This window comes from Carassius gibelio, chromosome A12 (genome assembly GCF_023724105.1).
Source record: "Carassius gibelio isolate Cgi1373 ecotype wild population from Czech Republic chromosome A12, carGib1.2-hapl.c, whole genome shotgun sequence".
Lineage (NCBI taxonomy): Eukaryota > Metazoa > Chordata > Actinopteri > Cypriniformes > Cyprinidae > Carassius > Carassius gibelio.
In genome coordinates, this window is record NC_068382.1 from 14743890 (window position 1) to 14758302 (window position 14413).

Here is a 14413-nt window from a genome sequence, read left to right on the forward strand (position 1 = left end):
CAAACACACACCACACTGATCTCTGTAAAGATCCAGGAAGAATAGTGTGGAATGTCACACCTGTGAGAAGGGGGAAAATAAATCTGGAACAGAGACTGAAGAATGGAGTGACGCACAGGGAGGTAAAATAGAGAGGAAGAATGTGTATCAGAGGAACGGAGTTACTCACATGTGGCTGTACATCTAGAAGGCACACCTTGTTCTTCGACAGGACTGAACGTACAGAATCGAAGCTCGTCCCATAGTAGTTTCCCTTATACTCTCCATGTTCAATGAATCTGAGGCATAGGAAAAGATAGAAAGAACAGGAGAGGTTTGATGTAATGACTGATGAGAAATGCAAAAGCAATGCCCATGACTCTACGTGACACCACCCTAGAATATAAAGAAAAGCCAATGGACAGGATAATGACAGGAAACTCGTAACCCATTGTTTACTTCCAGCCTGTCTTGGTGCTTTCAGTGTAAAAGGCTGCTTAGACATGTTCACCATGACTCGCATCATTCCCCACATGGCAATTCCAGACAGTCTGACACAAGGCTCTTTTGTATAATCTTCTATGTTACAGTTTAAATCAGTAACACCTGTTTCCTCGCAGCACAGGCAGGCTTGAATGCCAAAAGCAAGAATAAGTGGACTTCCCGAGAAGACAAAGACAAACAAACACTTTCCCACTGTTTAATCTGCCTCACTTTCAATCAGTTCATTTGATTTTTGTTTTTTTTTTCTGATCAGCACCACAGCGTGTATTTTTAGGACATACATATTAGCAAGAGATGTGGAAGGATATGGAAAATATTCCAGAAGAATGAGGTCTTACGAAAGCACGGTATTGTAATATTCCATGAATATTTGGTTATGCAACACAGGCCACTAAAATCACCACTACTGAAACTGTTGAAATGTTCTTTATACTGTATGTACAGGCTTCTTCATTTTTCCCTAAGTATCAATCCAAAGGTCTTTGAAGTGAAAACTATAAACACGCTCACACTCTTGGGCCCAGACTGTTCTAACAGTAACCTGTGATTGGGCGATCATATTTAGAAGCTAACGTGACTCCCTGCCACTCTTCTCCTGTTAAACAGGTTTTAAAAGTCTGTACACTCTATCATTGAAGGCAATTTGATGGTGAGCCAAGTTGATTTAGTTGGGTGCTAAGAGGTGGTTTTCTGGTGTTAATGTGACATGTAGTGTTACCAGGAATTCCCAAAGTGACTAAACTTTAATTTTAATACCCAAATCTTGACTTGTGTCAAGACGTTTGTTGTCATGATGTGGTGCATGTTTTGGATGGTGGGGTGGATGTTGCTTCTGTGGTTTTTGGGATCATTTAAACAACTGTTTTTAGCACTAAGTAGGGTTTTCCTTGGGAACAAGAGCATCAAGCTTGCACATGAGAATGGCCGTTTTCTCACTGGAAGGCAGAATAATGAACAATGAACAACAGATCAAGTTCAAATGCAATGACTTTTAAAATGTCATATGGTGTAGTCAATCAAAATATAATCTCCTCGAATTTCGAACACACAAGTGTCCAAATCTTAGTCATTATTAAAAAAATACAAATATTTTCCCCAATGTAAACAGTTTTTCTGTTTATTTAAAAGTATATTAACATTTTAAATTCCTAAGTAATAACCTATTATACCACCTACATAAGGACTTGCTTTTAATGAAATTAATTATTATAATAAAATATGAATTAATTAATAAAACATACAATTAATGACTTTCTACTAAAAATATATTAATTGATAATGTAAGTCTTTGTATCTGAGCTACACGTTAAATGTATTTTTAAATAAATTAATAGGTCCAGACAGATTTTTTTTTTAAAATGGAAGCGAAAATGCTTAAAGAAGGGGAAAAATGTTTTTTTTCCAGCCCTGTTGCAGTCCCTTGTGCCCACCTGCTCGATCTTGATAACTGTGGTTTACTCATTTTCATGTTCATTTCACCACAGATCAAGCCACTGCTTGTATTTTCCACCAAAAAGCAGTTAAAATGCCTGGTTTGCTGGTGAGATGACATTCTATATGCATTCCTGTTGTGTTGTTTTATCCTCTGATGAGGGGCTGCAGAAAACATCCATCACCAGGCCATCCATACAAATCTGAGCTTACGAACCACTGGGTAAAAGGAGTCTGATCCCCCCTCTCCCGCGCGCACACACAGAAACAGACAACCTGTCAACACCCTCTCACTCTCACTTACAGAGAAGGGATCTCAGCCCACATCATGCTGCTACACAAGTAGCACACACACTCGCACACACAATTTGCTTGAAGGAAATGGATGGAAAAATGAAAGAATAGTGGGCAGCCGAAAAGCAGAGCTGGTGAATGTTTGCCATAGCGTCTGAGACAGACGACATCAGTGAAAACTGTTTTGCAGTGTTTTGACTGGGGTGCTGATTTACTCCAGTTCAGTCAGGGCTCCGGACGATGTGTTGAATACTAACTGGCCACGGAGGCTCCGTCTCTCAGATTTATATCTCTTCCACTGTGGAGTGTTTGTGTCAGGGTTACGGTTGACATAATCACAATCCTGAGAATAAAGGAAGCGGTCTACTAATCTTCAATGATTAATACTGACTATTTGATCTCCACGGTAAACTTTCATAACCCCAATCCAAATCACAGCAGTAATGTTCATACGCTCGTTCCAAATAATACACACTAGGGTGTTTCAATCCAAGCGAGACTAAGAAAGATTGTGTTGGAGGGTAACTTACTTGCTGTTCTGAATATCTGCTTCAAAAAGGTGTTTGGAGATAAAATGATACTCCACTCCATCACTTTCCTGATGTCTCTTCGATCGAGAGGTATCTGTGAAAGAAAAGGCAAAGTGAAGTAAAAGCCATTGTTGGAAATCTTACATGTGATCAGAAGTTTTTCTCAGATGGTTTTGTGTAGGTTCACACTTAATGTTCGAATAAAATATGATGATTGACTCCAAATCGGAACAGATTTCAAAACCCATCATGCACTTGTCGACTTCATAAATGGTTACACAGGAAAAACTGCACTATATGTTTTAAAATCACCTCATAAAATTGACTTTGCAAGAATAAATCTGGGCAAAAGTTGTAGTGTATTCTAGCTTTTACAAAACACAAGTCACAACTGTATAACCACATCCACATAACCAGACAAACAAAGCTCTAGTACAGAAAACTCAAATTTTAACATGAATAAAATGACATTAGGGCTGGATATCTCAACAAATCGATTGCGAACAAAACAGTAAACAGAATTAAAAGAACTGGCTCGAAAGAGTCAATTGTATTGGGAATTGGGCTACACTGGTGCATGTTTTGGATAAACTTAACATAACTGGTTCATAAGAGTCAATTGTTTGTGAATTTAACTACACTCTTAGAATCAATCGGAAAAACTATATTTTTACCCAGCCCTAAGCGGCATTAGATACTGTGTCCCTAACTGAAAGACAACAGTGGATCCAAGCAGGGTTTCTTAGCACAGTGGTGGAGTAAGTTAATGGTTGAAGGGGATTCAAGAAGAACATGTGAAGAAATGTTTATTACAGACATTTCCTTGATTAAAGGGAGTTTCCCATGGGCATTTCCCACCTCTCCAAGGTCTTGGCTCTTCTCATCACGAGGCTTCTAAAGGGCAGTGTGAGTGTAACGCTGCTTGTAAAGCCCCAGGAGCACACTGTACAGTACCAGCAGTGAGTTTACTCTGACCCTCATTAGCCACGTTCCTGCTTTCAGCTGCTTAAACTCCTGTCTTTAAATCAGACGGCGCGTGCCAGTCCAGCCAGCATGGCTCCACCGGGTACAGCCAGGGTCAGAGTCTGCCGTGCGGAGAGACACATCGGTGTGTTTAAAGAGTGTTGGGGAGGTCAAAGGTCACTGGAGAACACACCTCCGACAAATCGCCTGCAAGCCGCCAGCAGCTCCAAAACAAACTATAAAACTTTATCACCATTCCAACTCGCTGTCTTCCAAGTTTTTCTTCCCTGATTTTTTGCCTTCTGCTTTTTCAAGGCCCCTATTGCTCTATCTCTTGACATGTATGGGTAATTTTACTGTATTTTTGAAATCATAAATAAACCCATTACAGTTCAAAAGTTTTTATTATTATTTTTTTTTAATAAACAAATACTTTCATTCAGCAAGAATAAATTAATCAAAAGTGTTTGTAAAGGGTACCGACATATATAATATTAATAAATAAATTCTGTGCTTTGAACTTTCTATACAAAAAAACCCAGAAAAAAAAGTGTATCATGGTTCTTCACAAAAATCTTAATCAGAACTATCATTCACAACTGTAATAATAATAAACCATTTGCAAATTTAACATTTGCAATATTATTTTTTCAATATTACTACATGTTGTATTTTTGATCAAATAAATGCAGCCTTGTATCAGAGCAAAAAATAAATAAAATAAAAACACAACAACAACAAAAAGACTACAGAAAAACTTTACAGTTCTCAAAAAAAATAAAAAAATAAAAATCAAGAACCAGCGACTGTCTAATTTTTTTTCCTCATTTAGTTTGTAGGTGGAAACCTATCCCTATAGATAATGACAGACAGAGAGAGAGAGAGAGAGAGAGAGAGAGAGAGAGAGAGAGAGAGAGAAGGGAGAAAGTATGGTTTGGGTTGGATAGGAGTAAATTATTACTCAAGAGGCATCCCCCTCTCATGATGACAGCCCACCACAGACATAAGATAACCTGTTATTATACCTCCAACTGCTGGTGCTCACAAAACAAAGTTAAAAAAAAAAACTATTCCCTTGCACTGCTGAAAGAAATAAAATATATTTAATCCGGCATTAGCTCTGTGGCATAGAAAATGTTTTTGGTGTGGAAAAAGAATTTGAATTTCATTCTAAGACCATGGAAAATAGTAGTAAACGCTGGAAAGGAGACAAAATGTTCAAGTGCTCCCAACTACTCGTATTCTACAATCTCACTAGTGTTGCTGCCACAACTGGTTTGCATTTTAAAAGATCCAGTTGTTGGAAATGTGAAGCAATTGTTCACGTTGGTCTTCTTTAGAGAATTTAAAGAAATATATTTAATATTTAAATCACTCCATTTTAAAAAGGAGAGTAAGAGCTGGCAGGATTATTTAAAAGGGGAAAGATGACAAAAAAAAAATCTCTTTTTAAAACCGTCACTTTCCAAGAATCCATTGCTTTAATCTAAATTCTCGTAAGGTCTCGCATTAGTCTATATAATACAGACTAATGCAGGGGTCATATTTGTCATATTTGTGAGAAATTAGTCAGTATAAAAGGCAAAAATCTTTGGATGGGATTTTAATACCAGTGGCATTTTAAAGTGTCAGAGCCTGAATCAGACGCATCTATTAAAACCAACTTAAATGTAACAAACATCCCACCGTTATATCAACAGTCACAGGTTTTCTGGCCACTGTCTCCAACTCCTTCAAACTTTCAAGATCTAGCGCTCACTTTCCTGCCTCTAAATATGCATTTTCTCCATACATAGATTGCAAGTTTATGTCCAAAAATATCTGCTCTGGTCTATTTCCCTGGATCATGTGCTTCTGGATGCTGTAGGGAGTGAAGGGTAGATACAGTCATGGGCTCTGCTGCTGGGGACAGGGGAATGTGTCAAGTAGAGCTGTGACAGTCTGATGAGGTGAGAGAGCCATTGTCACAAAGGTAACTGTGCCCCCCCCTCCCAAATAAAAAAATCCACAAAAATGAATCAGTCTCATACTTTGTCGCACACACACACACACACACACAGAGAAGCACTTACGTGGGATGGTGACACTAAAATGTTGTGGATCGGATATCAACAATTTCCTTTTGAGCTCATTCAAACCAACACCAGTAGGACCTAGATAAGCAAACAGAGAGATACATTAATATCTTGCATGATGCTCTTTTTATTATAATTTTTTTCTGCTATTGTATTATTTATATTTTTGGCATTAATTAAAAATGTATCATTAAAAATACACTACTGTCCAAAAGTATGGGTAAGACATTAATACTTTTAAAGACTTTCACATGGTTACAAAATATTTCTGTCAAACAAATGCTGTTCTTCTGAACTTCATATATATTAAAGAATCCTGTTTTTTTTTCTTCTATAATTTCCATACAAATATTATACAATACAAGTGTTTACAGTATCAGCATATTAGACTGCTTTCTGAAGGATCATTTAACACAGAAAAAAGTCATTTTTTTAAATTGTAAAATTAATGTAAAAAAATGTTCCCTAGATGCTGCCTTGGTGAGCATAAACTGATCTTGCTGACCCTAAACCATTGATAGGTAGTGTATACAATTAAACAATAATTTGGGCCAAGATTGACACATGAATTCAGACAGTCAAGCGTGATATTTCTATTAGCCGCTAATGATTGCTATGAGACATGCACAAATCAAAATCTATATGTTAGAGAACACAAAACAGATGTTTTTCATACTCGCTGAGAGAATACACATTTTCATTTGATGCCTCATACACTTTCCAATATAATCATGACTTCATGAGAATCCTGTGACGGTGCAAAACGTTTTCCTTATTCTACAGTAATAGAGGAGAAAGGTAGGACGCTGATTTATTATGGTGAGGAAACAGGAGATTATTTCATGTGTATTAGGGTCACTGAGTAACGTGGAGCTCCTGTTTGAGAAAACTCCATGTTTATGTGTGCATGTACTGTATATAGGTGAAAAAGGAAAAATGTACACCACAATACATGCTTCCAACCAGTCATATTTCATATGCAAACGCTCCTTCCCCTTAAAAGGACCCACAAACTTAAAAAGTCTTTATTTTCAGGGGATGTTAATCTTCAGACCCCACTAGGCTCTGTCTGCCTGCTTCCAGGCCCACATAGAAACCTTGTCAAAGGGAAGACGGATGGTCCGTAGTCGCTTGGCTATTCTATTCACTCATCAGGTGCACTAAATGAGTTTACAGCCCTCAGTCACTCATCTCTGCAGCAGCTCGCCCGATCTCTGATGTATAGCCATGTGTGTCCAAAAAGCCACAAACAGCATGGAAACCTGTAGTCAGAGTACAAGCACTGAGCAGTCAGCCAGATCCCTTCAGTCTAAACAGCCTTCAAAATGGGACAGAGGCACGTCAGAGGGGTTAACTGACTTGCCTTCGTGCATTTTTTTTCCTTCTTCTGATTATTTGGTTTATTGTCATTTGCTTTATTGACCCAAACAAAAACCAGCCCTTTACTCTTCAACAGCCCCAATAAAATAACACATTTGAGTAATTGTTTTTCAATCCAAGTGTATCTGTGTGCTCACAGGGGCAGGTTGCAGCGGCTGTAAAAGTGTCAGTAGTCATTAAGGCACTCATTAGGGGAGAATACGAAAGGCTAATACGAAAGGCTTAAAAACTTCCAGGCCAAGTGCGGAGCAGATGAAGTTGAGGAGCTGCTAGGCTGGCTGAACGTGGGGGGCCACTGTCCAACCTTCTCTCAACACTCATGTCATCATACAGTACTATCACCAAGTGTGTCTGATAAATAACCTCTCTTATCATTTGTGTGTGTAATAAGTTCACAATTTACATTTTCTGGCGAGCTTAAGCCTTTAGAGAGACTAGGCATTATGATACTTGTACAGGCCCCTGCCAACTGCTCAAATGTGAAAAATTACACTTGATAGTTCTAGGAAGAAACAACACAATGCAGCCCAAATTGTAATGTTCAATTAAAAAAGCCCAGACAGAGATGTTTGGAAAGAGAATTAAAATTCTGATATAAAAGGAAATAAAGAATCTGATCCATAGTTTAAACTGACCGCTCCTTTAGATCATCATTTTCCTCAATGGTCATTCTTCTGTTCCTCCGTTATTCTGTCTGGGTCTGAACGATCACTTTATCAACTGAAATCTCCTCAATCTTAACTCAAACATGTACAAAAAACAGATCATCTGCTATGTTAAATAATCAGGTTTCAGTTAAAACACTACAGTGGGCTTGCAAAGCAGCACACATGTTAAACGTGTTGATTTTGGCCGCTCGATTAATATGTATCCAAACAGATCAGATCTTGATTCGTCTGGAAAGTTGTTTGAAACCAAAACACAAACCATGGGTCAGTTGTGTTAGATAAAGCAAAAGGGAATAGGACTGTTTTGTTCCGATTTTGCCTGACCCTGCTGTCCACAGGCAGGGGTAAACACCTAATGGGAGTGTAAAAGTTGAATGTGCTTTCAAATGAATCACTTTTATTCAAACTGCAAACACAGGCAAGAGAAGTCAGAAGAATAACTGCATTAATAGCATACATAGAGATAGATGTATGGGGAAAAAGATTCAAATGGCTTCATTGATGGCTGCATTATTAAACGTAATAAAACAACCGAAAAAAAGCATGAAATAAAGACAGACAGGAAAAAAATAATAAAAAGTGCAGGCCAGGAAAAGCTAAAGCATGATCTCAAGGGACAGAATAACAGTTCAGAGAGAAAACACAGCAGAACCTTTTTCAACATCCTTGGCTTTGTCACGACTGATACATCCATGATGCTGCCCTCCACCTTGAGACAAAATATTTGGTTTAGTCTGACTGTATGAGTTGCAAATTACCAGAGGACCATCCTGACAGTAGAAAACGTTTGATTAATTAAACAGACCACCTTTTGCACTCACCTACACAGGCCTGTGAACACACACCCCATTAATTACATGCACCAACAAAACGGTGATGGAATCCATATGCTGTGTAGCATTCACAAACACATGGCCTGGTCTACTGCAGTGAACCATGACCCTGTGCTACCTCTCACAGAATTGTACGTGAAATATTTTATACACCTGGTCAACATTACTTGTCAGTAATTGAGAAATGTTCACAACAACTCTTTTCACTGAGAAAAACACATTATGAACTTAATTTAAAGCGGAGGAGGTCGATGGGAATAGGTTAATTCAGCATTTCAACATTACAAAAAATAAAAAATAAAACAAAAGAAAGGAAACCAAAACCCTCAAACTATCAGTCATGGGAATCTAAAATACTTTTTATTCACACTTTTATGAAACACTTAATTCATTGATATGGTTTCTTTATTCTTTGTCCAGAATTTCTGACAAACATGCAACAAATCTGACATTTAAAAATCTAATTTAATTTCAAGGTTTTTTTTTTTCACTTGTAAAGCTGACGACCCACTGCGGTTTAGCCCTCGCTGTTCCCTTGAAAATAAGTGTCAACAATTCTTTGGTGAATAACATTACGAAGGAAAAATTTTTTTTCCAATAGAACACCAGCGCTGCGAATGAAGTGTCACAAAAATGAATTAATCCTCAACTGGTCCCTTCGGCTCTAGAGGTTTTCAGAGGGACAGGTTGAGTCCCACAGCAGAATATGATTTACATTCGATTGCTGTTGTGGTTAAAGCACTGTTTGTGTATAGCCTCAAAATATTGTTTTGAACTTTTGAAATTCCTTTTGTATTTTAACATTTTTAAAAATGGTAATTTGGAAGAAAAAAAAAAACACTTTTCAAATAACAAAAGTTGTTACACTTACCAACTAACAAAACAAGTCTGTGCCTGTCTCCATGTTTTCTGCGGTAGGCCGTCACCTCTTCATAAGTGGGCACATCAGCTGTGTCGTAATGATCATTTCTTTTACATTCATACATCGATTTATTTGTCTTCTTATCTCTTCTGCTGAGACGAAAACTCCTCCGTAGACCCGCTGGAGAGGAAGAGAGAAACAAATAAGGACAAAAGAACAACAAGCTCGTCTCACATTCTTGTGTGCATTTGAGAATGAGGATCTAATTTAGACATTGAAGTCTTATTGGATCTTAACACTCTCCTACACTTACTCATTCTTTACTGAGACATTCACAAGCCATTCGCCCTGCCTGCTGCATCTGTATAAGTTTGAGGTTGTGGTCAGTGATAAATATGCTTTTTGGAAGTAGGCCTGATATAACAAGCTGATTTGGTGCTCAATAAACATTTATTACTTTAATGTTGAAAACAGTTGTTGCATAATATTGCATTTATTGTTTTTATTTTTTGTGGTCTAAACTTATGAACAGTACTGTACATGCATAATCCTTATCTTCTTGAGCCACTTTTAAAGGTGCTATATACATTTTTTGTACTAGATTCACTTTTCTTCTAAAAATATTTTTGTCATTTGAAATACTTCTGCTTAATGTTACACTGACAGATATGCAAAATAAATCTAATGTATCTCTGGCTACTGTGTATAGACCACCAGGGCCATATACAGAATTCCTAAAATAATTTGCAGATTTCCTCTCAGACCTTCTGGTTAAAGTTGATAAGGCGCTAATCGTGGGAGATTTTAATATTCACATTGATAATACAAATGATACATTAGGACTTGCGTTTACTGACCTAATAAACTCTTTTGGAGTCAAGCAAAATGTCACCAGGCCCACTCATCGTTTTAAATCATACACTAGATTTAATTATATCTCATGGAATCGATCTTACTGCTATAGATATTGTACCTCAAAGTGAAATTACAGACCATTTCCTTGTATCGTGCATGTTGCATATCACTGATATTAACTATATGTCTCAGCGTTACCGTCTGGGCAGAACTATTGTTCCAGCCACCAAAGACAGATTTGCAAATAACCTGCCTGATCTCAACTGCTATTTGTACCCAAAAATACACATGAATTAGACGAAATGACTGACAACATGGGCACTATTTTCTCTAATACATTAGAAGCTGTTGCCCCTATCAAATTGAAAAAGGTTCAAGAACAACATACTGTGCCATGGTATAACAGTAATACTCCCTCTCAAGAAAGCAACTCGTAGTCTTGAACGCAAATGGAGAAAAACTAACTTGGAAGCTTTTAGAATTGCATGGAAAAACAGTATGTCCAGCTATAGACAGGCTCTAAAAACTGCTAGGGCAAAGCATATACACAAACTCATAGAAAATAACCAAAACAATTCAAGGTTTTTATCTAGCAAAGTGGTTAAATTAACAAATTACCAGATGCCACCTGATTCAAATATGCCACCAACGTTTAATAGTAATGACTTTATGAATTTCTTTACTGATAAAATAGATAACATTAGAAATACAAAAGTGAATATAGATTCTACAGCATCTTACACTTCAGTTTCATCCATCGCACCCAAAGATAAACTGCAGTGCTTTACAACCATAGGACAGGAAGAACCAATAACCAACAACATGTTTATTAGATCCTGTACCCACTAAATTACTGAAAGAGCCGTTACCTGTAGCCGAAGAACCGCTTCTCAATATCATTAACTCGTCGTTATCTTTAGGTCACGTCCCAAAACTATTCAAGCTGGCGGTTATTAAGCCTCTTATTAAAAAACCAAAACTAGATCCTAGTGTACTGGCAAATTATAGGCCTATTTCAAAACTTCCATTTATGTCTAAAATTTTAGTGTCTGCTCAATTGAGCACCTTCCTGTACCAAAATGATCTGTATGAAGAATTTCAGGCCCCACCATAGCACAGAAACTGCACTTGTAAAAATTACAAATGACCTGCTTCTTGCATCAGATCAAAGCTGCATCTCATTTCTAGTCTTACTTGATCTTAGTGCTGCGTTCGACACCATAGATCATGACATACTCATAGATAGATTACAAAACTATACAGGTATTCAAGGGCAGGCTCTAAGATGGTTAGATCCTACCTGTCCAATCGCTACCATTTTGTATACTTAAATGGGGTGTAATCTCATTTATCATCAGTAAAATATGGAGTGCCACAAGGATCCATCCTAGGTCCCCTTCTATTTTCAATATACATGTTGCCCCTTGGTAATATTATTAGAAAATACAGAATTAGCTTGCACTGTTATGCTGATGATACTCAGCTATATATCTCAACGAGACCAGATTAAACTTGTCAATTATCTAAGCTAACAGAGTGTGTTAAAAATTTAAAAGATTGGATGACAAATAATTTTCTCCAATTAAATTTGGATAAGACAGAGATATTAATTATTGGACCAAAAAAACACTACACAGAATCTTGTAGATTACAATCTGCCACTAGACGGATATACTGTTACTTCCTCTACAGTCATAAATCTGGGTGTCATATTAGACAGCAATTTGTCTTTTGAAAATCATATTTCCCATGTTACAAAAACTGCATTCTTCCATCTTAGAAACATTGCCAAGCTACGAAACATGTTATCTGTTTCTGGTGCAGAAAAGCTAGTTCATGCATTCATGAGCTCTAGACTGGACTATTGTAATGCACTTCTAGGTGGTTGTCCTGCTTCGTCAATAAACAAGCTACAGGTAGTCCAAAATGCAGCAGCTAGAGTCCTTACCAGGTCAAGAATATATGATCATATTACCCCAATTTTACAGTCTCTGCACTGGCTACCTATTAAGTTGTAACCGATACGGAAATTATCATTACTTACCTATATGGCCCTAAATGATTTAGCTCCTGCTAGCCTACCACCATGTTACAATCCATCACGCTCCCTAAGGGTCACAAAACGCTTGACCTTTGGTAGTTCCTAGGATAGCAAAGTCCACTAAAGGAGGTAGAGCTTTCTCTCATTTGGCTCCCAAACTCTGGAATAGCCTTCCTGATAATGTTCGGGGGACACACTCTCTCTGTTTAAATCTAGATTAAAAATGCATCTCTTTGGCCAAGCATTCGAATAATGTATCTCTTAAATTGTGAGTGTAGTTGCATCTCATCAAATGTGCATTCTAATTCATTAGCTTGGGTTAAACTCATTTTACTTTGTTGGATCAGCAGCTATGCTAATGATGTCTCTATTTTGTTTCTATGTTTTGTTTAACTAGGATTTACACAAGCTCCAGTCTGGATCCAGAACACCTGAGAAGAGATGATGCTGAACCTCAGAGGACCTCAGATGATGCTAACCCTGAATCAACAAACAGAACTAACAAATATTGCTACAAGTGTGACTGCATCATATAATAATTATTAATTAATAATATCAATAATGTTCATCGTCTGGCTGACTACGTCTTGTATTAATTTTCTACAAATCCTGTCAAACGTCCACAAACTGACAGTCACCACTTATAAGCTACTACTAAATATTGTAGAAACATAATTTTCTGTAAAGTTGCTTTGTAACGATTTGTATTGTAAAAAGCACTATACAAATAAACTTGAATTGAATTAATTTTTATTGTTGACTGGTTTTCCTGTGTTCATTCATCAAATTTTTTCTTGTATTGCTTACTCTAAGTGTCAAGTGTTTAGGTCTATAAGTATCATATACCACATTTTACCATATTTAAACCAATTCCACAGATTTTCCCCTAAAAATCAGCATGGAAAATATGAAAAGAATCCACAGATTCCGTCTGGGCCCGATCATAACAGATTTTCCTGTGCGCCATAATCATATAAACCTACTTGTGGTTCTTTCATCCACAAAGTCAAGGTAACAAAATGACTAGACCAAATATCTGAGGCTACGAATTTCATGGGACACGGCAGTAGGTGGGCTATTTCAGAACACGGTCATAGCTAGGGGTGGTTATTTCATGCCCTAAAAGGTTGTTAAGAACCACACCACAAAACTTCCTGTCTGATTACTCTGGACAGCACCAGTCTGTTTAATGACCCCAGACTGTATCACAACTCAAAATGTACCCCTCATTTAAGCAGCACGGTTTTATATTCATGACAGATGCTGGTTAGTCTAGCACAGTCCCAAACCAGAGACACCTAATACCCGATCTCTGTTCAAAGCATTTCCCCTGCCACCTCAGCTACGTTTTTTTTTTTTTTTTACTGCGATTAATGAATGCAAGGACATGATGCAAGATGCAGCAGTAAGACAATTATGGACTGAGGAGGAGGAGAATGAAAAAAAAAAAAAAAAAACCTGATCCAGTCCCCATTTAATACTTTTCACAGCACTGAGAGACTGTGGAGCGCAGATGTGCGGCCATAGACAAATCCTGCATTATTTAAAGCTTGTTCTTTTCCACACAGTCACCTAATAAGGGCTGCTGGGGACCTATGCTGGGATACAAATGAAACACACTGCAAGTCAATCACTCACTGTAGTAAAACACAAGTGTTTGTGTGGTTCCACAGTAAGGATTTGGTTACAAGCATTTAGGACAGAGCATTCTTCCACTCAGGCTGACCTGTGGTCTCTGCATCTCATGCCACTTGACGTGTTGCCATCATGCTAGAACTCTATGGAAGCATATGGGTAGCATTATTCAATTTGGGATGTAATATGCAAAATGACAATGTAATATGTAAAATGGCAATGCATTTCTGTATTTACATTTACATTTTCCAATACATTTGTGCAACGTTTGGTGCAAAATGAAAATCAAAATTAAATTAAATAATTTTCATTTGCCATTTCCTACACCAGTTTTATTATGTAAAATGAATATGAATTTTAACG

The 14413-nt window shown here is 37.4% G+C and overlaps 1 protein-coding gene across 3 annotated transcripts in view; it reads right to left on the bottom strand.

Annotated features, from left to right (window-relative positions):
* LOC128025252 (MAGUK p55 subfamily member 7) overlaps positions 1-14413 on the bottom strand; it is a gene marked incomplete at its 5' end in the record, with an annotated part of 83438 nt that overhangs the window by 8150 nt on the left and 60875 nt on the right. For 2 of the 3 annotated variants that reach the window (XM_052611427.1, XM_052611428.1), the window contains 4 exon segments: positions 170-278; positions 2739-2832; positions 5774-5854; positions 9529-9699. In XM_052611427.1, coding sequence (XP_052467387.1) covers positions 170-278; positions 2739-2832; positions 5774-5854; positions 9529-9699 — 455 coding nt within the window. 3 annotated transcript variants of the gene reach the window in all.